The sequence below is a fragment of the Anas platyrhynchos genome, chromosome 29 (assembly GCF_047663525.1).
Source record: "Anas platyrhynchos isolate ZD024472 breed Pekin duck chromosome 29, IASCAAS_PekinDuck_T2T, whole genome shotgun sequence".
In the NCBI taxonomy this organism is placed as follows: Eukaryota; Metazoa; Chordata; class Aves; order Anseriformes; family Anatidae; genus Anas; species Anas platyrhynchos.
Window position 1 is genome coordinate 2,936,750 of NC_092615.1, and position 23,172 is coordinate 2,959,921.

The window sequence follows — 23,172 nt, forward strand, 5'->3', positions numbered from 1 at the left end:
CACTTATTTCCTCAATGGTGCCCACCCACCAATTCTTATCACAATATAGATAAAAAGTCAAAGGACATTTTCAGTGGAATGTAAAGGCCTGACATTTAAGTGTTTAAAGTTACCACTATCCTTAATATAAACTTATTTTAAACAGTGCAGACAAAGTAACAGTTGCACAATTTCACAGCTTTGGCTTTCAGTATCTCAAATGTTGATCTGATTTCTTCAGTTATTTCAGCTGCGTTTGCTTAGGAAAATCTGTCTTAATTTATTTCTCTGGTTTGGGAAGTTGATAGAGATGCTCGCATGACTTGCTACAAACATCTCCGATACAATGGCTGACAGAATTCTAACAATTCTGGTTTTATTCTTTAGAAATGCAGGCAATTGCAATTCCCAGTTCACATTTGGATTTCAGTAATGTGGAAATCTGCTAACCCCCTGATACTGGGAATCCAGGTGGGTTTTTTGTTTGTTTGTTTAAATTGAACATACCATGTTCAATGGTATGTAAGGCCTCATAGTAGTGCCTCCAAGAAAAATACTTTGAATACAAGAATATTAAAGTAGTTTTTCACTACAAAGAAATTGTGGAAATACAATAGGCCTTAAAAAAATAAGAGGCTTAGAATAATGGAACATAAATACAAATTCCTGCTCAAGAAATTACATCTGGAAACCTTCTTCAGAAAGAGTTAAATGAAAACAGTCACCACTTTCATCTGAAAAGATATTTATTTTGAGAACTTCAACTTGCACATTGTACAAAAATTGACAAATTCAGCAAAAAAACTATAAAACGTTTTTTTCCCCCTAACATATTAACATTATAATTTTAAAAAAAGGGTAAGAGTTAAGAAAACTTAAGCCAGGCACATTTGTTCCAGTCTGTCTGCAGTGAAGTGTGATTAAAAACATCTTGTCATGTTGAGGTATTAAACTGCAAACTTTGGTAATGTTAGAAAAAGACAATCCATTCACAAAAGCAAGCCTTCTTGGTGTCATTTACAATAACCAAAATGTTTTATAAAAAAAGAAAAGTCAAAACTGATTATTCTCCATTTCTAGGTAGAAATACACTGAAACAAAGAAATTCATGTTACCATAATACACCTAGCATTAGGAGGAAACCTGAAAGTTTGCAAATCCATGCTAATCGTATACAGCTACAGTGTTATATTTAACCCTAAGAACAAAATCCGGTTGGCAAGTTTAAACAATTCAGTGCTTATGAAAAAATATATACGGTGATTCAGAGCCCAGTCTTTCCAAAAAGGACAAAAGGCACTTAAGAATGGCTTTAGTATATTCCACAATGGCATTTCTGGATAGAAGACAGCACCTGGCTGAACAAATAGTTCCCTAATAAGAAGTCCAACTGAGGTAGTACTTCATATTGCTCCAACTACTTGACTATAAGCAAGCAGCTTTTTTTTTTTTGATATACAAAATTAGCAGGAAATGGCTTTTGATAGGTCTGTCAAATGTATAAAAACCAGTTATTTAAAAAATAGTAAATATCCACTTGCAATTAAAAAAGTCATAAGCCAGGAACCATCTTGTACAAGGTGAGCATCAAAATGCTGCCAAGGTGATGCAAAAGTCTAACTTTATGGCCAAATCCCCAAATGCTGAAGATTGTTCTAGCAACCAAGCCATTTTTCTTGAATTAAAAAAATAGGGGGAGGAGGTGGGAATGGGACAACAGAGGGCAATCCGAGAACTTTCACAATCATTAGCAGCCTTACCGGAAGCACTTTGTATAGAAAAAAAAAAAAAAAAAAAAGATCTGTGCTGATGAATGGCAGTTTTGAAGGGAAAAAAAAAAAGCAAAATTCAACATTTAAAACAAAAACAAAATCCACAAACATACAGAAGGATATTCCTTGAAGTTCATAGTTTTTTTAAAAACAAGGAAGACTTTAAACTTTCTTTTTTAGGGATCTGGGAGAACACAGACTACTTTTTTTTTTTTTTAAATTAAGCCCATTGAAAACCCATTAATAAGTTTGAACACAAGGAAATTAGAAGTGCTTTACAGAATCACCGTCCATTGCCATATCCAGGAAAGAGCTGAGTTAGAATGGTCTGCAGTGTTTCATTCACTTGCATGGTATAGTTTTTGCCAAGATCGTAGCGGCAGGCTGGACAACTGTACACATCAGCTTTGAAGGACCTATCCAAACAATCCTGGTGAAGGACAAAAAAAAAATAATTAGTTAAGAAATACAGATGTGCTGTTCAGCTTATTCTACAAAGCCCCGATTGGAGAATGAGGCTCCTTTCACATCCTAGTTCACCCAGGTGCTGACGAGAGCTGAGAAAGGCCAAGAGCAATGCAAGGCTGGCTGTCGGAGAGAAAACTTCCATCACTACATGCAATCGCACATGCTCTTCAACAGACCGCATCAGTCACGGCAGCATTTTAGTATGTGGTAGAGATGCTAAAGACTGTCATAGCTTCCACAAGAACACTTCACATTATTCCTCAAGAAAAAAAAAAAAAACCATGCACTTTGTGACATTAACAAATCCATCAGTGTCACCCAGCAGTATTACTCAGCCTGCAGAGAAGCTCTCATCTTCTTTTAAAAGAACCAGGCAGTAGCAATACAATTGTGGAACTTTCTTTAAAGTGAACTTCCCTACACCAATGAACTTCCATCAAATCCTAAGTTTTCACATATATAACTGAGTCCTGCTAAAGCACTAACAGGCAGAAAAAAAAATCTGCTTCACCACTTAACAAGTCAGTTCAAGGCTCAACTGCTCAACAGAAGAGTCACTGCAACTGCTCACCTTGCACACGTTATGTTGGCATACAGTTGTGACCGGCCGAAACACAACCTCCTGACAGCAAATACACAAGAAAGCCTCTTCAACTTTATTTAGAAATTTCTGTAAAGAGAACGTTTGAAACAACTTCTTGTTACTGTGCTCTGAAAGGTACAGCCCTCCCTCCCAAAAAAAATGAAAACCAAAGGATTATTTTAGACATAAAAAGGTTGTTTTTTTTTCCTCCTTTAAACAAAACTCAACATGGAAAAAAGCCACATTAACAAGTTCTTAACCTTCTCACTGCTCTCAAATAGTGCTTTTAAGTTATGCTGCGGATGCCTACATTAAAAAAAAATGTAGGAATTCTGAGGCTATTTCTTTATGCAGCCAAGAAGTTTGTTTAGGAAGAGTACAATAGTTAATTATCACTACTTTGGCAATACGAAAGCATTATATACCGGTCCATCTTTGAGAGCATCTAGTACTTCATTCCACAGTTTTTCATTGGCTTCATCACTTTTTATAAGAGATTTTTGCTGAGATGTCAGCTTGTATGGCTCTACTTTAGTTTTCTTTGGAGTCCCTGTAGGAGAGTTAATTACTTTTTCCTCCCCTCCACCTGAAAATGAAAAAACACAGCGACTTCTTAAACAACAGCAAAAAAAGAAACTAAAAAGATTAAGTAGGTAAAATCCACAAAGACCTACAAGGCTTTCTATATCCACTTGCCTACTCCACAAACCTGCTGATTTCCTTTTCCTCTTTCCTTTCCCTGGGGTATCAAACTCATCATCTCTGTTATTTTCTTTTTCTTTATCTTTGTTTGCAACAGCTTCCAAATACCCCTCAGGATACTGCAGGAAAACACAAAACAAAAAGCATTGAATGCAAACAGGGCCAATTCAAAGACTTACAGACTATTAAAGGCTGGAAAGATGACCTCTGAGAGTTACTCCAAGGGTTATCTGTTTTAAATAATAGATCCCTGCCCTCCTAAAGTACTTCGACTGTAAGAATTCCATACAAAAAATGTGTTTTGTCCATTTAACCTCCTGATATAGAAAGAAAACAACCCACAAGAGATAACATATTTGTGTCACCCTCAGTCTAGAAGGGGGCTATCTTGATTCTTAGATTCTTACACAAGGCAAAGCAGGTTATCCTCAGTAAGAATGTATAATAGAAAAATTCCTGCTAACCATCAAGTCAAAGTGAACTACGGTGATGTTCCAAAAGCGTACCTGCATTGTTAGGCCAAGCTTTTTCATCCTGTCCTTTCCTTCTTTGGTCCAAGGAGCAGGTTCGTCATCATCCCTCCTAAGTAAGTAACGCCACACCAAAAATCCAGATTTCCCTGTTTCGGGCCAGTATTTCACAACCTAAAAAGACAGCCAGAAGCAAGCCCACCAGATACTATTAAAGCTTCTTTGCCATAAGCAAATTACCTTTTCCTACTTCAGTAGAATTCAAATCCTCCTTACCTTATATATCCCATCGTATCTGTTCCCTTCTACAGGAGCGTATTTGCTGTGTTTGCCTCCTTTCACATTCCTCACCACCCGGACTGGCTTCCCAGCTCTCCAGTCCTTAGCTTCAGCTCCATTTTTGTCATTGATGGGGGCACTACAGTTCAGAGCCAGAGCTCTGTAAGAGGAAGTCCATTCAGTTTAGTGCATTTACCCAAAAACTCTTCAGAATCAGAGAGAGAACAAAGTAAAGCAGAGCTTGCATGGAATACTATTTTACTGAGCATCGCACTGGTACAGTCAGGTACCATTACTACAAGGAGTACCAGTGTACTGGCATTGTGCTCAACCTTAGAAATAACATACCAAAAAAAACCCTGGAAGCTACTACTGCCAATAGGAGCCCCTTCTGGGCCAGGTCTCAGGTAAAAGTGTGTAGCCAGTCTTTTACTGCTTTGCCTTACATAGTAACACTTTCAAGTATCTAAGACTAAGTATCTAACAAGTATCTAACACTAAGTAACACTAACAACTCTGTTGACTAGGGATCAGGTTTTCGTTTTAAATACACTGATTATTCATTATATTACCCTAAATTAATTGCATGGACCACCTCCTCCACTCAAATCCACACTTAGTGCAGGAGTAACAGCTTCGAATTACGAATGATCTGGTCTCCCGAGGTGACTCATACAACAGTAGCTGCAAAGGATTCAGGAGAGAGTATGAAAGTTTCTACGCTATTTTACTACTCTGTTCCTTAAGCTTCAGACAACATAGAATTATAGTGATATTAGTCTCACGTTTTTCATTTAAAGTACACTGTAAGAAGCATTGCCAGTGCACAACAGATCTACAGCCATTGTAAAACAACAGTTTTACAAGTCAGTTTTACAGATTACAACTTTGATAAATAAGTTTTCAGGTCAACAGACTGCTAGTTACTAAGGTTCAGAACAGAGTGCAAATGTTGCCAACCTGTTCATGTTGGTGAGTTTTTGATCACAAGACTGTTCCGCTGTACGTTTGTTTCCAGAAAGATCACGACCTCCGCTCCCTGTATATGTGAAGGAATTTCCATGATCCTGAAACGTATATGGATGGTTGCAACATATTCACAAGAGTAATTAAATAAAAGAGTATTTTTATTAGGTATCTTTAATATTGCACTCTGCAAAAAGGAAAAAATCACACACGCACACCCCCATTTAAGTCTCCCAGACTTGACTTGCCTGTCATCCCCTCTTAAGTTTGCCAAGAACAGAGCAAAGAGTCAGGGTGAGAACTTGTCTCATCATACACCTTAACAGGTAAGGTCTGATACAAAACAAGAACTCTACATGATAGTTTGGTTCTCAGACATAAACAATCAGGATTTACTTACTATATCATCTTCATAGCCTCCTGCCAGAACCAAGGAATAAGCACCATCATTACTTCTGCCGTGTATACCTGCTACGTGGGGCCTGTGAACACCAGATTCGCTCACCTGGAAGAAAAATAAGACAAGGAAAAAATACAATCCAAAGGTCTGTTAGGCAGCAAATGAGCAATGAGATCACTCCCTGGTCTTGGAACTAAACTAATTAATAATAAGTACTACTTTGCGTTTGTTTTGCATATATTACAGGATGAAACTGTCCTCACCACCATCATCCAAACAACTCCATATAAAGGAAACAAGTCTTTCAAAAATAAGCAGTTGGATACTCCAGTGAATTAAACACCTGGGTGTAATTTGTGATTTGAATTTAGATCTTTCTCACCTAGACTGCTTTTTAACAAGCTCCAGGAATTTTAGAGTAATGAAGGCACTAAAATGAAATACTTGTATAAGGCAATTGGTCTTGAAAGACTTTCATGTCATACTTGAAAAACAAACGCTGGATAGATCAGGGCTCCCCGCCCCATGCTCATACGGGTTGAGAAAACTTTAATATATCTAGTTACTTGAGACAGTCTTACCAGCAGAAAAAAAAAAAAAAAACAGGAGACATTATACTTATCCAAGGCAAAATACTGGAAATACATGTTTGGTTTGGAGTTCGAGTGATCAAAAAAGTACAAAGGAAAAGAACACTTGAAATGCCTGAACAATACAACATTAGTTATGGAACACTAGATAGAGACAAAGCCAGAATTCTTTCCTTTCTGCACTTACATATCCAGTGACATACACTTCACTATTAATTGCTTCAGGTTTCACATCTAACACTTGGATCATTCCCATTTTTCTTTACAGTGGCTGAGGCCAGGATTCAGCTTCGTACCTGAACTCTAAACTTCCACATGGTGCCAACCGGAATCCCAGGAATTGGTCCATAGTGGTTGGAGGGGACAATGGTACATTCCTTTGTGCGGCCAACACATGCCATACCCTGTTTCAAAAAGGAGACCAGTCAGCCAAGAATTACAAGGAACACACACCAACGTTATTCTTCAAAATAAAAATGGCTTTAGCTGACCTTGCCCCAGTCTCTCCGCGAGGATGAATTAGCAGATGCCATCTTTTGTTTCTTCTTACTTTCTTTTAATTTCTCTCCTGCTAAAACCACCTCACTTGCATCATTTCGACATTCAGGGCAATACCTAACGTCACAAATCAATGAAAGTTAGCAAGTAGCAAAGCCTTAAATTAAAAAGAATTTTCTCAGTTAACCAAGTTATGATACTACAATTTCCCCATATGAAACCAGATAGGACACTGAAGTAACTCCTCATACTGGAATTAGATCTGTTTTAGCCACTGTCCTTGCATGAGCTTCTAAATCACTGCAGAGGTCAGGAAATATTTGTGTCATAAAACTTGTTTTATGAAATGCTGAAACAGGATACATCAACTAAACAGCATATTTCAACATAGATACAAATATATTTAAAGGTATGCCTTCACCTATATGTCCATACTTGTATTTATGATTAAAAAAAAAAATATATATATATATATATATATGTAAATGCATGTAATCAGCATGTGTATTTCATATATTAAAAAAGTACATGTCACCAGCCTACTGTGATGATCGGGGACTGTGGAATACCCATAAATAACCCATAAAAACAACTACACAAGCTAAGCTTACTGGCAGCAAATTTACAGGTATCTGTACTTCAATTTGCATAAGCACCTACACCCCAAAACTATGCAAAAAAATAAAACGTTTTAAAGCCACCAGCTTTTTGGCCTAAAACACGCTCTCATTAGACTTGAGAGAAGCTACGAAGTCGTATTTAACAATGAAACCACCACGCAGACCACCCATAAGGGTAGCGTACCTCTCTTCACTTCCTACAGACACAATATCGCCACCTAAGGGCAGCATTAAGCCCTAGACCTCACTTTCTACTCGATCTAGATGGTGATTGTGATACTGCACAGTGTCCTTAGAACTTACCAGTCCTCGTCGTCTGGTATACTGCTAAGGGGAGGGTTGAGGCAGTAGATGTGGAAAGCCATATCACACTCGTCACACATTAGCTGTTTATCTGGATCTTGTTTGCCCCCACAGATATAGCAAGCACAGATCCTGCAGGTTTTGTTCGGGTTGTCCTTACAAGCTTTACACACGGGGCCATTTTGTCCTGTTAGCAAGGAGAAACGACACTACTTCAGACTCCAGGAAGTGCCAAGATACACTAGAAACGGTCAAAGGAGTCACAGCTACAAGTGTTTGTGAGCTCCTTGATACTTAAGGAGTATTAACAGAATAGCAAAAGGTAAGACAATATCGTACAAACGAGAACCACGCAGCAGACTCACGTTTTAATGGACTGGCGCTAATAGGACAAGCACTGCCTGGTTCTTCAATTTTATAAATCTCATCCACGAACGTAATTGTGCAGTCATTCAAAGAATCACCAGCATCCCTACAAGGAGAAGTTGATAAATGTCAAAGAGATCATAAAGTAACCTACAGCACTCACAGCTGTGCACCAGTAACACAGACTGGTTTGGTGTCAGCCCTGTATCAGAAGATACCTGCTGCAGCATCACCTGCTCTAGCATAGGGGCGTGACAGCAGCACCATGAAATACTTTTTGTGACATTAAGACGAAGTACACTTTGTCTAATGAAGATTCAGGTACTTGTAGCATTCAAATCACCATCAGTGACTGCTGTCACCACAAAATATTTCTGACTATACTCCCCTCCTGTTTTAGAGTTATGAAGTCAAAATAACTATGGTGAGAGGAAAAAGGAGGAACGTTCTGGCAACCCCGTGAAGGTAAATTCTTATACATCAGCAACTAAATCTCAGAGTCCCTTATATGTATACTTGCTTTCTTCTAAATAAGAGATTTGGGGTTGATTTCGTCACCTTATAAAGTGAGGGTTTATTCTGCATTTCTGTATCTGACAAAATAGCACACTGAAGTTTTTGTAGAACTATTACAGATGGTTAACACAAACAAAACAATTCTTGGCCTTTTAGCAAATCTGGGGCTTTGCATCTTCCCAGCAGTATGTGAATCCAGTGTGCCCTGTGATTCCCTGCAGTGCCCAATTCCTCCAGTGGCAATTAATTGAAAACACAGTACTACAAGGTCAATCACCCGGCTTCCCATCTCTCCTCAGCATTTCTGTTATACCATTTTTTCAGCAGTCACTCAGACCTCATGAAGGCTTAAGCAGAGCTAGAGAACTCAATTTATTCCCCATTTCTATTCTGAATTGCTTACCCAAGTAGTATCTTCGCATTTATCTCCTTAATCATTTTTGTTTCCCTTTTTTGCAGAATCTCAGCATCATACCAGAAACCTCTCTCTTTCGGTTCATCGGGATTATAGTTGACCATCACCACCTGTCCTACTTCCAGCTGGTGCCATTTCAAAATAGTCCGTGCACGAGCCCGCACATCATTCGAACTTAGTTCTACAACTCCATTTTCTGGATAACTTGAGGTAGAAGGCCGGAATGGAAGGACAGAGAAGACAAATCAGATTCACCATTATTTGCAGTAATTGTATCTAGACGAGTTGATTTAAGAACTGATACGACAGAGCATACAAATACACTGTGAAGAATAACATCTCCTCCTCCCACACAGTCACAGCCAGAATCAGTCAGCCTAACTTTGTTAGTATTGTATCCCTTTCAAAGCGTGGGTAATAGGATTTCATACATCTAAAAACATGATTCCAGCCCACGTGTTTTGTTTTACAGTTAATGTCTTCCAATTACAGCCCAGTTCTGTTCTACTTTCATGAATTCTTACAAATTCCCCATTGACATCACAATCCAAATGAGTATTAGCCAAGAAATGAACGAAACTCACTCCTCATATTTCACATGATATATTACATCTTCTTCAGGAATGGTCGTCTGCTGATCAGGATCTGCACAACTGTCATTTGCAGCTTTTTTTCTGGTTACATTTACCACCTGGGCTTCAAACCATGCTCCCATATTCATATCACGAGCATCAACCAAGTCATTGATCTACACAAAGCAAAGGATACAGCTCACCAAATGGATTTTCAATTTGAGCATTAGTTTTCACATCTACTTGAAGATTTAGCCACCTCAAGTTAACTGTTATCAAGATGTTTTACTGATCATCCTAAACATTGAGCTCTCCTTTGCCTTCCTGTTCCCATTATGCAGCCCGATAGTCTTCTCAGGTTAAACCCCTAAGGCTCAAAATCTATTCTACACCAAATGCATAAGAGCTTTATCTTGTATAAACTGCTATTAATTAGTTTACAAGAGGCTTTCTGAACTGTCTTAATCTGATGAAGACATCACTAGATCTGTAATAAAATCCATTGAAACAGACAAGCAAAAACGATTCTGAACAGCTTGTTGAGATTTTCTTTGGTTCATTCAAGGAAAACTCAGTTTTGACAAATGCAACCACTCCAAGCAAAAATACTGGGTAAAGTTTTTAAATTAAAACAAGTACTTGCAATGCTTTAAAAAAAAATGTGAAAAAGCATATTGTAGTTTTAATTAAAAGGGTAAAATGAAAAATAAGATATTTTAACCCAAAACATGTTGCATTTAATTAGTTTGTGGTTGGCTGGTATTTTTTTTTTTGTTTGCTGTTGGAGTGTTTAAGGAAAAAAAAAGACAATTGGAGAATGAAAGATTTTCAGAAGTTTTCAACCACTGGAAACACTTCCCCTCCCGCAGCCTGGCTTTAAGCAGCGCTCCTGCAGTGACCCACTCACCTTATAGAGGCCGAAGCCTGGGTCAGTCCAGTCGGGCTGCGCAGCCGTGCTGGGCTGTCCCTCCAGTTCCATGGCACCTTCTCCATTGTGAGAGCTTTTGTCAGATTCGCTTTGGCCTGAGCCGCAGCCAGAGTCTGTGTCGGAGAGCTCGGAGTCCTTCTCCTTACTAACAGCAGGAAGCACTGCTGGGCTTTGTCTAACCAAGAGCTGAACAATGTCATTCAGTCCAACACTGTAATCAAAAAGGGAGTGACCATCTTCCATCTACAGGGAAAGCATCAAAACCATCAGGTTATTTAATTCAGCAGAGATTTTCCAATTCAAAACCACCCATCGTGTTGCAACCGCCTCCGTGGGCCAAGAGAGACCACAGCTCTGGAGAACCATTGACAATCAAGGAACTTGGCAGTTCGTCAGCAGCACAGATACTTATAGATTGTTATTCTTACTGTTCAAAATGCTCTTTTTTAACCGACTCCACGAACTAAAAAAGCTTCCCTGCTGCCCAGATTAAACCTGGGTGTCCTATGGAAGGGTTTGTGGCACATTCCCTAGGAACACCACTTCTGGGAAGAAGGACTTAAACCACAGATCCCCCACATCCTATCAAATATAAAGATAATTCTACGTCACCTAGGAACTCTAATGGAAGTTCCTATTTTCTTAATCGAGACACATCTCATAATACAAACATTAACACAAAATGGTCTTTACGTTGTATTTGCACATGCCCCAGATTGTTGTGAGAACATTGCTCTGTTACACGCAGCATTACCTAGAAGCCAAAGAATTAATCACCTACTTTTCTCCAGGCAAACACGCAGTTTTTCCATTGAAAGTAAAAATCAAAAAGGATTCAATTCAACTTGAAACCACCCAATCACCGTTTAGCACGGGGAGGCAGGTCCTAATTTCACACCCGCTCTAATTTTAAGAACAGATTTTGAAAGTCTGGCGCTGTACGTAGTCAAATCAAGAGCCCAGCCCTGCAAGGAGTGAGAGGAGCTCGTAGGGCCAATAGGTTCCTCTCCTTTCAGGAACTCAGAGGAGCACCACCATTTCGGAGTTGAAATATAACTTCGAGACTACGCTGCAGCTCAAAGTTTAGACAAGCTTCACCACATATTTAAGGTCTGACTAAGAAATTATACAGGAAATGATCGTCCCCTTCCAGCCGAAACCACCAGAAAAAGCAATCCCCCGAGCTTTGTTCTCTATCAATGGGAAGCAGAGTAAAACCACAAAAATTTACACTTTACGGGAATCGCTCCGATAATTCAATTCGGATTTATGGCTCAGAACGGGTACGGAGCAATCCCCGGAGGTCTGAGCGTGCAGGAAGCGATCTGGACTTTCTCTATTTTAGCGATGAGAACTCGCAGAGACACACGAGACCAAACCAAAAAAAAAACTGTCGCTCGTTCTTTTAGAAAGGAGACAATCTGACAAACACGGCATTGTTATCGAGTGCCACCACCGCAGAACCGAGCGACAGCAGGTGCAGAGAGAAATGAAAGAGCAGAGAACGCGAACAGGACACGAAACCACAGGAGTTCAAAGGAAATTCTGAAAGAAGTGACAGCAACTGAAGGTCTATCTCCAGCAAAGGATGCCTTTTTTTTTTTTTTTTTTTAAATTAACGAGTATTTTCCTCGACGTTTGTAAATTCGAGCTAAGGAAACACGTGAACGTTTCAAACGACTCAAAACCTCAGACAAAGCAGTAATGGGCGCAGCAGGGAACGATCGCTGCAGGATCGCGCTGGGTAAATGTTTCTGTGTAAAAGAAAGTAAGAAAAAAAAAAAGAGACCTAAACTACGAACTGGGGGAGTTACACAGAAAGGAATTAACTTTGCAAAGCAAGCGCATCTTTAATGAAAATAAATAAGAGTTTTATAGTAGTTGGATTCAGTGCTTTTTGACTGCACGGACAGTGGCAGGAGCCTGCTGACAGCCTCACCCAGCGCCCAGTGTGTGACCCCCCCCCCTCACCGGGTCTCTGCACCCCCCCAGGGTGCCCGCGTTGGGGTCGGTCCCTCCGCTGACCCCACAGCCGGGTGCTGAAAGCCCAGCCCGGTACTGGGAGTACTGGGTTTACTGGGGGGGGGGACAAACACGGGGCAAGGGGACAGCGGGGACACGGGGGGGGGTGGACCTGGGGCCGCCGGGGATCGACACGGGGGCGGCAGGGGGGGGCCACAGCGCTGCTACGGAGGTGCCCCCCACAGACAGAGGGGGGCTCAGGGCTGAGGGACCCCCCCGGTGAGGGGGTGTGGGGGGGGTGAGGGCCCCGTCGCGGGGCGCTAGGTGGCGGCAGAGCCCCCGCGGCTGGCAGCGGGCCCTGAGGGGGCTCCGGGGGGGCTGTGAGGGGGCGCTGAGGTGGGGGGGGGTTGGGGGGTGTTAGGGGGGTTGGGAGGGGTTTGGGGGGGGCCGTACCTGCTTGCCCCGGTAGAAGAGGCGCTGGCGGTGGGGCTCGACGCCGAAGACCTGGTGAATGCGCTGCCTCAGCCCCTCCACCTTGGTGAGCTTGGAGAGCGAGTCCACGCGGTGGGTCTCCCTGCCGTCCATGGTGCGCACCTGGATCCACATGGCGCCGCTCCTGCCCTCACCCTGCCCGCACCGAGCCCGGCGTCAGCGCCGCGGCCCCGGCCCCGGCCACAGCCCCGGCGCTCGAGGACCCCGCGCAACCTACCGCCACCACCGCCCCCCGCCCGCCAGCCGGCCGGCCGGCCCGCCCTCCTCCCGCCGCCACGCCATTGGCCAGCAGCCCGGCCGGTTCGGCCGCTGATTGGGTGTTGGGCGGTTTAGGCCCGCCCAGCCGGGCGCCTAACGGCTTTAGTTGCGCCCCTACCTCCCCCCCCCCCCTCCTCCCTGTGCCGCCTCGCGGGCGGGCGCCGCGCGCCAACTGCATCTCGCGCCACAATTGAAACGCTCCCTGCGCTCTCGCGGGGGGCCGCCCCCGGGGGAAGCCTCGCGAGGTTATGCAAATGAGGCAGCCCGGCCGGGACGGGAGGGGAGGGAGGGGGAGCTCTTAAAGGGGCCGCCGCCGCCGGGGACGGCGGAGCTCAGGGCGGGGGGGACAACGGGGCCGCGCCCCCCCCCCCTCACTCCCTCCCCCCTCCTTCCCGGGGCTGGGCTGCTCCGCGCGTTCACGGCGGGGGGCGCCGCGTTCCGGCCCAGAGAAAAATAAATAAAATAATAAAAATAAAATCATAAAATTAAAATAAGAAAATAAAGTAAATTTAAAAATAAAATAAATTAAGAAAATAAAATAAATTAAAAAACAAAATAAATTAATAAAATAAAATAAATTAATAAAATAAAATAATTTAAAAATAAAATAAATTAAAAAATAAAATAATTTAATAAAATAAAATAAATAATTAAAAAACGGGGCCCCGGCCGTCTCCGTGCGGTCCCGCTCGCCGCCAGCCCCGGTCCGCAGCAGCCCCGGGAGCCGCGCGGGGCCCTGCCCGCCCCCCGGCCCCCCCCGCTCCGCTTGGAACCCCCCGGCCCGGCCGCGCTCCGAGGGCTCGGGGCCGCTCCCGGATCCCCGCGGCCCGCCCCGGCAGCGGCTCCGCTCCCGGTGCGCCCAACGGGGACGAGCTCCGCCGGCCCCCGGTGCCGGCAGCTGTCACCGGGCCGGGAAGGGAGGAGGGGAAGGGGAGAAGCGAAGGGGAAGGAGGGTGAGGGAGGCTCCTCCGCCGTCCCCTTACCGCGTCCCGGGCTCGGGGGCCGGCGGCGGAGACTCACCGGCGGTGCGGTGCTGGAGGCCGGTGCCGCGCTGCGCCCCCACCGCCGCCGCCCCGCGCCTCTCCCCGGCCCTTTGGAGTTTGGCGCGGAAAAGCCCCGTGCGCGGCGGGCGCCCGCCCATTGGCCGCCGCTGGCGGGAACTGAGCGCCGGGGGCGGGGCCACGCCCAACCGGGAGCGCGGGAGGGCCCCGCAGCGCAACCGGGACCCGAGCCGGGACCCCCCCACACACACCCCCGGGGGTCGGGCACGGAGCGGTCCCTTTGGTCCCGTCCCGTCCCGCTGCGAGGGGTCCCAAAGGGTCCGGTGGGAGCCCCCCGTGGTGGGTGGGAAGGGTCTCCCGGTAGCCCCGGTACCGGAGGGGCCGTTAGGTTGTTTGGAAACGGCACCGGGAACACCGGGCCGGTGGTGGGTGTGCGAAACGAGCGGGAGGCGCGAAATGTCGCCTCGTGGCTGCCCTCCCAGCAGCCATCTTCCAAAGGCGCAGCGGCACCGCCGAGCACGGCACGGGGCTCGTCTCCGCCGGGAGCTCAAGGCCTCGCCGGGAGCTCAAAACCTCACCAGGAGCTCCAAACCTCACCGGGAGCTCCAAACCTTACCGGGAGCTCGAAGCCTTACCGGGAGCTCAAGGCCGTGCCGTGGTGCTGAGAGAGGCCTCCAAGATCCGAGCCGCCAGCTGCCGAGCCCCCGGGCCCTGCGCGTGGTCCCCTTGAAAACGTGGCCGCAGGCGCTGCTGCGGGACGGAAAGCAGGGCTGGTCCTGGGGGGTGTTTTCCCCTTCACTTGTAACCCTACGAGGAAATTAGAAAGGAGAAAGGGTGTTTAGGATGGCTGCTCGGTGGAGTAAACTGCAGTTTACTCCACCGAGTAAACTGCAGGTTTATCGCTAGGTTTCTGAGAAGCGGAATCAGCTTTAAAGGATAAAATCGGGGAATTGGCGATGGTGGGGGACAGACCCCGGGCTGGGGCGGTGGCAGGGCTCTGCCACGGGTGGCTTCAGCAGCACCGCCACCCGCCCAGGCCCAGCCGAGCGGCCTCGCGGACAAAGGGAACACGAGAGGCGCCGAGGCTGAAGGCAGAGCGGTGTTTCCCGTGGTACGCCCCCCCGCGCCCACAGACACCGAGCTGAGCTCTCGTAGCCTTCAAAAAAAAAAAACCACCATGAAGTCGGTGGGATGTGGCCCCCAGCTGCCCCCCTGGTTTCAGGCTGCCCCGGTGGGTGCGTGCAGCAAGCGAAGGCCTCCTAAGCAGCCTGTGTCCCCCTCTGGGACCCCCCTGCCCCTTTAGGATCTGTTGGGGATCCCACAGCTAAGCCACGGATCCCAGGTTGAAAGTCGGTGGCCTAGATTAGGTTAGTACCAAAGGTTAGGCATGTGTCAGCGCACAAAAGCCTTGAATCTGACCTGCGACCTGCAGCAGTCAGGCTTCATTTCCTCCCACATCTGAAGGCTTTGCCTTGCAAGAAAGTCATTTTTCCCCCTGTAGGTGCACCGGGGTCTTAACCTTGACCTACTGCAGCAGCACACCCCCTTCCACAGTCCAAGGGGGTTATCAGAAGTTAGAGACCTGGCAGGGAGCAGGGAGAAAGGCTGGGCACTGGGAGAACAGTTTGCACCCTTTTAAGGGCAGGTCCCACACCTAAACGTGTGACCCAGGTTGGGATTTTCTGGGCTGAAGCTGGAGGCTGTGCTGTTTGACAGCGCGCCTGGATCCACGTTGTCACCCACGTGTCCCATTTGTAGAGGAGTGGAGAACCCACATCGCTCACCAGCTGCACGAGGGTTTAACAGCAGCCGTTTACTACCCTCATTCAGTCTCTTTTCAGCATCGTTTACACCTCTGTAAAGTGCAACAAAAAGTTCAAAAAAAGCCACTTCAACATACAGACCTGACCCTTCTGTCCTGGAGTAGTCTGTGTCCCATTAAGCTCACGTTCAAGGAATGTATGGTTAAACTGTTAGCTATTTGGGTCAACTTTCTGACACCCAGATGCTAAATGTGTTTCTGGTAGCACCTTAGCACCTTGCATTTGACTCTCCCATACGCCCCATTAGGGTCCCATCCCATGTCCACATCAGGACTACATTGCTCGTGTCCAGGAGCATCGCACACACGCGTCCTTCTGCCCTCGGTGATCCCCACCACAGTGCAGGGAACGCGCTTTTACCGTAACGCAGGGGCTGTTCGAGGAAAGGGCTCGTGTAGGGTGACTTGTAGCATCCCTAGAACTATCAGGGTCAGGAAGCAAGAAGCGCAGTTTCTGAAGAAACTTTTACTCATTCGGTGAATCCACACACTGCAGAAGCTGTGCTGTGCTGCATCCTACACGCTGCTCAGTTGGGTCTGCAGATATATAAAATAAGGCTCAATTCTAGATTATTCTAGCAGTAGAGCACTGCTTTCATTACAAGTTAAATTATGCATACTCTCATTTTAAGGTCCTTTCTTCTGTTAAAACAAGAACATTGCCAGAGAAACTCAGAGAGCACTTCTGATGTGAGATAAAGCCCAGGGAGCTTCGGCTTTCCACAGACTGTCAGAAAAAAGGACCGTGACTTCCCTGTCTTGCAGTTGTCTGAGAGGCTGATGAGTTTTAGTTTTCTCCCTTTCGGATTGTTTTAGGCATTTCTTTCCTTCAGAGTCAGGATTCTGATTGAAAACACTTCTGCCATCTGGCAAATCCTCCATGCTGCGAGGAAACAATATCTCGGTTCATCTGCCAGCGGGGATATCCAGCTCAGTCTATGAACATTTAAAGCAGCGTTGCATTCATTTGCAAAAAGACACAGCCAGCGAGACAAACTTGTAACAGTCTCCTTGTTCAAAGTGAAATTTTGGCAGAATGTTTCAGGAGAAATGGAAGTCCAGGTGTGCAGCTAAGGAATGGCAGCTGATAGACATGATTAAAGCAAGTCTTGCATAAAGCAGAGCTGATAGCTGGTCTCTCCAGTTCCAAGGGGGGCAGATTTATCCCTGTGTGGGCAGGACAGTTGCTGTGATTCACGCCGTCCATGCCTTACAATCCCTTTACACCCCTTTCTGGTTAATATCTGAAGACACAAGAAAAATAGCAGGGCCTTTGGTCCTACAAAACTACAAGAAGCATCTCAGCAAGAGGTACAAACACTCCAGGTGTTTAAAAGGGTCACGGTAACAGCACGAGGCACAGCTTGCAGAAGGCCAGCTGGGAGCAGGAGCGAGCACCTTTGACATCTTCCCCTAACCTCACCGGCTCCCCTCCATGCTCACCAAAAAAAAGGCCACATCTGCTTTGTTCAAGAGACTTGTGGCTCTGAAATATCCCCGCTGTAGAGGAGATGCATTTATTGTTGCAAGAGTCCTTTGGCAGTCATGAAGAACACATGCAAGAGCAGGTAAAGGAAACAAACTCTTCTGCTTTACAGAGGTGGAAAAAATATCAAGAACCGAGCCTTTGCACCAGCTAACTATTCAATGGCTTGCCCACCAACAGTTGAATGTCCTCATTAAAAACTAAAATAAAAATCTGATGTGCAAATAACTTAATTCTGTCTTCTGCTTTTTTCTAAGAAAAATGTTTTGTTTTGTTTTCTGGGAAGCTGGAAATCAGTTTGTGGAAACCAGCACAGGATGTATGTCCCAGATGGGGCCATGCAGAGCTATCCCATGCTCTGATCCAGAGCCTTAGCTTTTTGCTACTCAGTGCCCATGAACCCTCTCTCTGCTGAACCTGCTTCTTCCTCTTGGTGTTTAAGTGCCACCGTAAGCAAGTTCTGCCATCTGTGTTCTGGGCTCTGCACTTTGTTTCTTGCCTAGCACACAACGTGCTTTAAGGCTTTAACTTGCTGACTTGTGGGAAGTGCTCTGGGAGCCAGGACCCCCCAAACCACAACAGTTGGTCAAAGAAAACCAAGACAGCTATAACACACTGCTTTTATCCAGTTTTTGTCTTTCATCTCAGGTGCTAACGTCTGTGTTTCATGTTTGCAGATATGCACCCGTTGCATAGCTCCTCCCAAGGACTAGTGATGATTCAGTCATGTCACGTTCAGCACAGCAAGAGCCCCCAGGTTAAATAGCAGAGCCCATCAGGAAGGTCAAGCAGTCCCTGGGTGCGCTGGAGGTTTCCACGTGCATTGGGGTGACACGGGGTCATGCTGCCTCCAGCAATGGGAACTCATGGGATTTCATTTTCCTCTCCCTCCACAGAAGGCTCTTTGGCGATAGAAGCTCTCTGCTGCTGAACTGTGCATCTGTGATTCTTCAGGCTTCTCTAGAGAAAAACTATTTGCCCTTCCCAGTTTTGAACTCAGTCATCCTGTATGAGATCTTCACCACTCCTTGGAGGACCAAAATGAAGAGATAATGCTTGGGTCCAGGACTATTATTGCCCTCCTTACAGACATGATGCTCCCCTGCACGGTGTCTCCTCCAAAGCTGCTACACGCAAATCCAGAGGAGATGGAACCACTGAAGACAAAAACGAGCTGGTGCAAACTGCTGCTCTCCTGGGAGCACACACACGGGGGGCAGGACGCCCGCTGTCATCTGAGAGCAGCACGAGTCTGTGTGCAATGCAGGACCCCAACATATCTGAGAAACCTTTCCTCACGTGCGCCAAGATCCAGCAATGGAATGGACAGCGCAAAGAGGAATGTGTTTTTATTGAGATGCTCTTATAATTTCCAAAGTAATTGGGGCATAGCTAGGCAAACCCCGGGACTGGGGAGTGATGTAAAGGGAGTCTTGTATCGCTGATTATTGGGGAAGCAAAAGTAGAGGCCTCAGCAATGGCCTGAGGCAGAGAGGACACACTCAGCAGGACCAGATAACACCTACCCTCTCATCGATCAAAAACCAACCCTTGTTATGTTAACCCACCCCACCCGCACCTAAAGGTATGAAGCAAGAGCGCGGGAGTAGAGGGAGGAGCAGAACAGGCACGTAGAAAACCAGCCAGCAGCCTGAAAACCAGCAGAAAGGTGAGCTGGAAGACTGGGAGAGCAGCCAAGAACCAGCTGGGACGTTCCCTGTACTGAGGGCAAAGTCAGCCGGGGCTCCAGGCAGGGACCTGCCCGCGCTGCTGCTGCCTTGCCCATATTTTGGGGAAGCTGCTGGGGGGATCTGGGGCTGGAAAACCCTCCGAGGAGATGGGCAGCAAGGAGGCACGCAAGGCCCGTTTCGGCTGAGGCAGGGCGAGGGCAGCAGAGAGCTGCAGCGTGTCCTGGAGTAGGAAACAGCTTTGAAGGTTTCAGGAGGCCGGGGGGGGTTGGTTGGAGGGCAAAAGCTGAGCTGAACCTTTTGGTACTTCACCAGCAAATTGTCTGCGGAAGGCCACAGCACTCTGAAGGACGTTGCCTTCGAAGATCACCACACAAGGTGGATGGTACGGCCAGGTGGGCAGCACAGGACAGGATCCAGCACCGAGCCTAAAAGACGTTTAGATGTAGAGCTTAGGGATATGGTTTAGTGGGGACTGTTAGTGTTAGGTCAGAGGTTGAACTCGATGATCTTGAGGTCTCTTCCAACCTAGAAATTCTGTGATTCTGTGATTCTGTGAGTCTCCTGCCCCACAGCCCTGACTCCATCGCTCCCGGCCCTGGGGCAGCTCTGTGGGGCTGGTGGAGGAAACTTGGTGCTGGTTCTGGCTCTGGCCTTGGACGAGGCTGCTGTGAGGAGCAGCAGCGACTGCTGCGGCTGACAGGAAGCTAGAGCATGAGGGGCTGGGTGCTTGGAGTTGACGTTATTAGCTATTTCTGTTTCTGAAACTATTTCTGCAACTGCTACCCAAAGGATCGCTCGCTCCCAGCAAGAGGAAGTGGTCAGGCAAGAGGACACGGAGGCAGGAACATGAGCCAGCAGAGCCCCCGGGCAGCGGAGGCAGGCAGGGCTGTCACCACACATCTTCTGGGCCTTGCAAAGGTCCAAAGGTCCAAAAAATGGCAAAGACCACAGGCTGACGTCGCCTCGGTGGGCTCCAGTTCATGAGGGACACCTGAGCAGCACGGAGCTTCTCGGGGAGTTTGCTGGGAGCCCAAGGGCTGAGCCAAGGAACAGAAATCAGAGCTACGCATGCCTCACCCGTGAATCATCTCTTCTCGTGCCTGTGTATGTGCCCTGGGGAAGGTGACCACAGCATCACGGCAGATTACTAATGGAGTAAAGGCCACAGAAGATCAACAAGATCGTGTCCGCCGCAGTAGAGGAGCACTGGCAGAGGAGGTGTCGGATGGGGCCTCTGGTCCCTGAAGGGATGGTGCTGAGCTGTGATACCGCAGAGCAGAGAAAGGAATTGGGCCTAGTGCTGGGGACCCAGCATCATGGCCTGATCCTTCAAATCCTCCACGTACCTGCATGCTGCCCTCTCAACAGGGCTGGGAGAACTGAGAAGCACGTAGCTGGAGATGCCTCATCCACTGGCAGAGCCCAGGATGCTGCTGAAACAAGAGCTGTACAGCTAGCAGGGCTGCAGAGGAGCAGGGTTCCCTGGCAGCTGACAAGCACAGGAGATGGGGGTAATGTCTGGGATCCTTACCAGAGGGATTCTGTCCCTGCCTTGATGCTGCAGCACACGCACAAAGGCTGCGGAGTTACTGGCACAAGGCTGCCCGTTGTGGGAAGCACTGCCTGGTGCCACAGGGCTCGCTCCCTCCAGCCAGCCCGACTCCCTTTCTCTTCCCCAAGCATGTTTCTCTGCCTCCTCCTACACCCTTCTCACGCCCACCAAACTTCTGATTTTATCTTTGTGTAAAGTATATGGCATATATACAGTACCAAGAATCACAGACAGGATCGTGCAAACCTTTGCTCTGGAATTACAGGCTCCAAAATTTCAGAGTTGTTCAGGTCTCCTGCTGCTCGGGAGCTCCAAGCACTGCTATTTCGTCCTGGGTCACTAAAATCACACTCCAGATATCAAGCATTGTCTCATTAATTATAATTACCCTTGTTATCTCATGCAAACCACCTGCCACTGACACGGCACATGGGACTCCTCACTTCTGCACGCATTCATCTGTGCTACATGGCAAGGCACACGAAGATGTAGCGTGCCGATAACGCTGTGTTACCCATCCGGGTGATGAAATGTAACCTGCCTTGTGAGACTTTCACCATCACCACCACAACTGCCGTGCTCAGGCTCTTCACACCCATGAACCAAGTGACAATTTGCATCGCTGACATTTTACCTGAGGGCATAGCCCACCATCCATACACAGGACAAACACCAAGAAAAACACAGGGCTCATTTCGTGATACCTGGCTCCTGAAATTAAAACATTTAATCACATCTTCAGAGGATAGACAAGAACATCCACCCTTTCCCCTGTACACATCACAGCCTGTAAAAGCCACCATGTGATACCTGCTAATCAGCCTACGAGTTAATACAGGACACCAAACACTTCAAATTTGCAATTTAACTTGTGAAAAGAATGAGATCAGAGGGACCGTGCATCACCGGGGAGTTTGTTAGATGACAGGTCCCCAGGTTAAGCTAGAATAGTAAGTTTACTTCACACAGACACGCACAAAAAGTCTTCTCATCAGTGCAGGTGGTAAAACATGAGGCAAAAGCCACAAGCTGTAGCTGGAGAAGTTCGGAGTGACCATTAGGAAAAGCTTCTTCATTAGGAGCATAACGCAGTGCTGGCTGTGCGAGGTCTCCATCCTTGGGAAGATTTTCACGACCCAGCTGGACAAAGCCCAGCTTAGACAAAGCTTAGACTGCCAGACCTGCAGAGGTCTTCAGCCACCAAATCCACAGCAAGGCTGACTCACGTAAGGAGGGGGATTCCTTTTAACCTCAAAGCCGAGAAGTGATCATTGTTGACATTTTTGTTAGCTTAAGAGTGCATTTTCAAAACATATTGATGCTCCCAGTGCCTCCATGGCTTACCGTGGGCAATGCAGAGAAGAGACCCAAGGTCTGCTGCATTCACTGGCCAAAAACAAGGTGACTCAATCGGTTTAATAGCTTTAGAAGACCTTAGATAATTCTTACCTGTGCCTCAGTTTCCTCCCCCACGGATCTCAAAAACAGACAACAGGAAGCTTAATCGATAGCTTCAAAGCAGCTTGTGAGATCTGAAGATGAAATGCAAACATAAAAGCAAAACATTGACCAAGAAAAAAAAAAAAAAAAAAAAAAGCATTATTTATTATTTCATGTGCCCCAAATTCCCCCAGGCGAGCTCAGAGTCCTACATTGCTGGGCACTCTGCAAAGCGTACACATGGAAGGCGACTCCTGTTGTGAAAATCACTGCAAGCTTGAGAAGCGGCACGTCTCCTCACCACCTATTTGCCGTAGCCAGCCACCGGCTTTGAGCAGGAGGGCGTCTTACTCCCCTGGGTGTTTCAGCACCCTGGCTGCAGGGCAGGAGAGCTTTGCCAAGGGAACACCACGGCTGAGTCACAGCCCCCATGCCTGCTGCTCTGGGCCTTCTTCGCGGTGCCCGGTGCCAGGTGAGGAGCGGCTCGAGAGCGGCTGTAGGAACGCTGGGCTGCCCAACCTGAGCACTTTCCAACCACGTTCCTGGCTGCTAACACAGCCGCTCTTCAAAAAAACCCAAGGGCAAGCTGCCTGCCACCGGTGGCTGTCCCTGCACACCCCGGCATGGGAGGGCAGCAGGACAGATCCTGCTCCAGCACCTCCCAACCTGCGCCAAATCCCAGGCTGGGTTTGTTTCACCCCACGGTGGGCACAGCCCACGCTCAGATCCTCGTTCCTAACAGCACGGGCACACTGTTGGAGGGTTTGTAGGAACACCTTGCTCTGCCTGGGCCTCACCAAGCTCTCAGAAACAAGGAATTGCTTTTGGCACAGCATGGCAGTGGGCAGCAGCGCCCAGCTCTGAGATATCTGCGGGGCTGTGGGCACAGGAGCAGCACTGGGGGGCTGATGGCCGGGCCCCCTCCCCAACCACCAGGGCAGGCCCATCTCCCCCGACCCCATCTCTGACCCCATCTCCATCTCCCCCTGACCCCATCTCCATCTCCCCCTCCCCTTGACCCCATCTCCGACCTCATCCCCA

At 47.1% G+C, this 23,172-nt stretch overlaps 1 protein-coding gene across 4 annotated transcripts; it reads right to left on the minus strand.

Moving 5' to 3' along the window:
- Positions 1 to 707: 707 nt before the first annotated feature.
- On the minus strand, positions 708 to 14,912 carry UHRF1 (ubiquitin like with PHD and ring finger domains 1). 4 transcript variants are annotated; one of them, XM_027471892.3, is made up of 17 exons: positions 14,776 to 14,912; positions 12,843 to 13,016; positions 10,407 to 10,670; positions 9,512 to 9,675; positions 8,916 to 9,131; positions 7,996 to 8,102; positions 7,631 to 7,817; positions 6,701 to 6,824; positions 6,506 to 6,613; positions 5,620 to 5,724; positions 5,214 to 5,320; positions 4,251 to 4,413; positions 4,011 to 4,148; positions 3,512 to 3,623; positions 3,228 to 3,388; positions 2,791 to 2,889; positions 708 to 2,181 (listed from the first exon to the last, which is right to left on the minus strand). In XM_027471892.3, exons 2-17 carry the CDS (start codon positions 12,993 to 12,995, stop codon positions 2,035 to 2,037), a joined length of 2,355 nt encoding a protein of 784 aa, XP_027327693.1. In that variant the 5' UTR covers positions 12,996 to 13,016; positions 14,776 to 14,912; the 3' UTR covers positions 708 to 2,034. The 4 variants fall into 4 exon arrangements, with proteins under 4 accessions (XP_027327693.1, XP_027327694.1, XP_027327695.1 ...); XM_027471893.3 differs by lacking the exon at positions 14,776 to 14,912 and adding an exon at positions 14,160 to 14,315; XM_027471894.3 differs by lacking the exon at positions 14,776 to 14,912 and adding an exon at positions 14,123 to 14,277.
- Between the last annotated feature and the right edge of the window lie 8,260 nt (positions 14,913 to 23,172).

Excerpts from the sequence above, each read along its gene's own strand:
- UHRF1 (XM_027471892.3), bottom strand. The coding sequence starts at position 12,995 with ATGTGGATCCAGGTGCGCACCATGGACGGCAGGGAGACCCACCGCGTG. Across the intron at positions 5,321-5,619 it reads GAGGCTATGAAGATGATATA|GATCATGGAAATTCCTTCAC; the intron begins GTAAGTAAATCC and ends TATACGTTTCAG. Across the intron at positions 4,149-4,250 it reads GATACGATGGGATATATAAG|GTTGTGAAATACTGGCCCGA; the intron begins GTAAGGAGGATT and ends CTGTCTTTTTAG.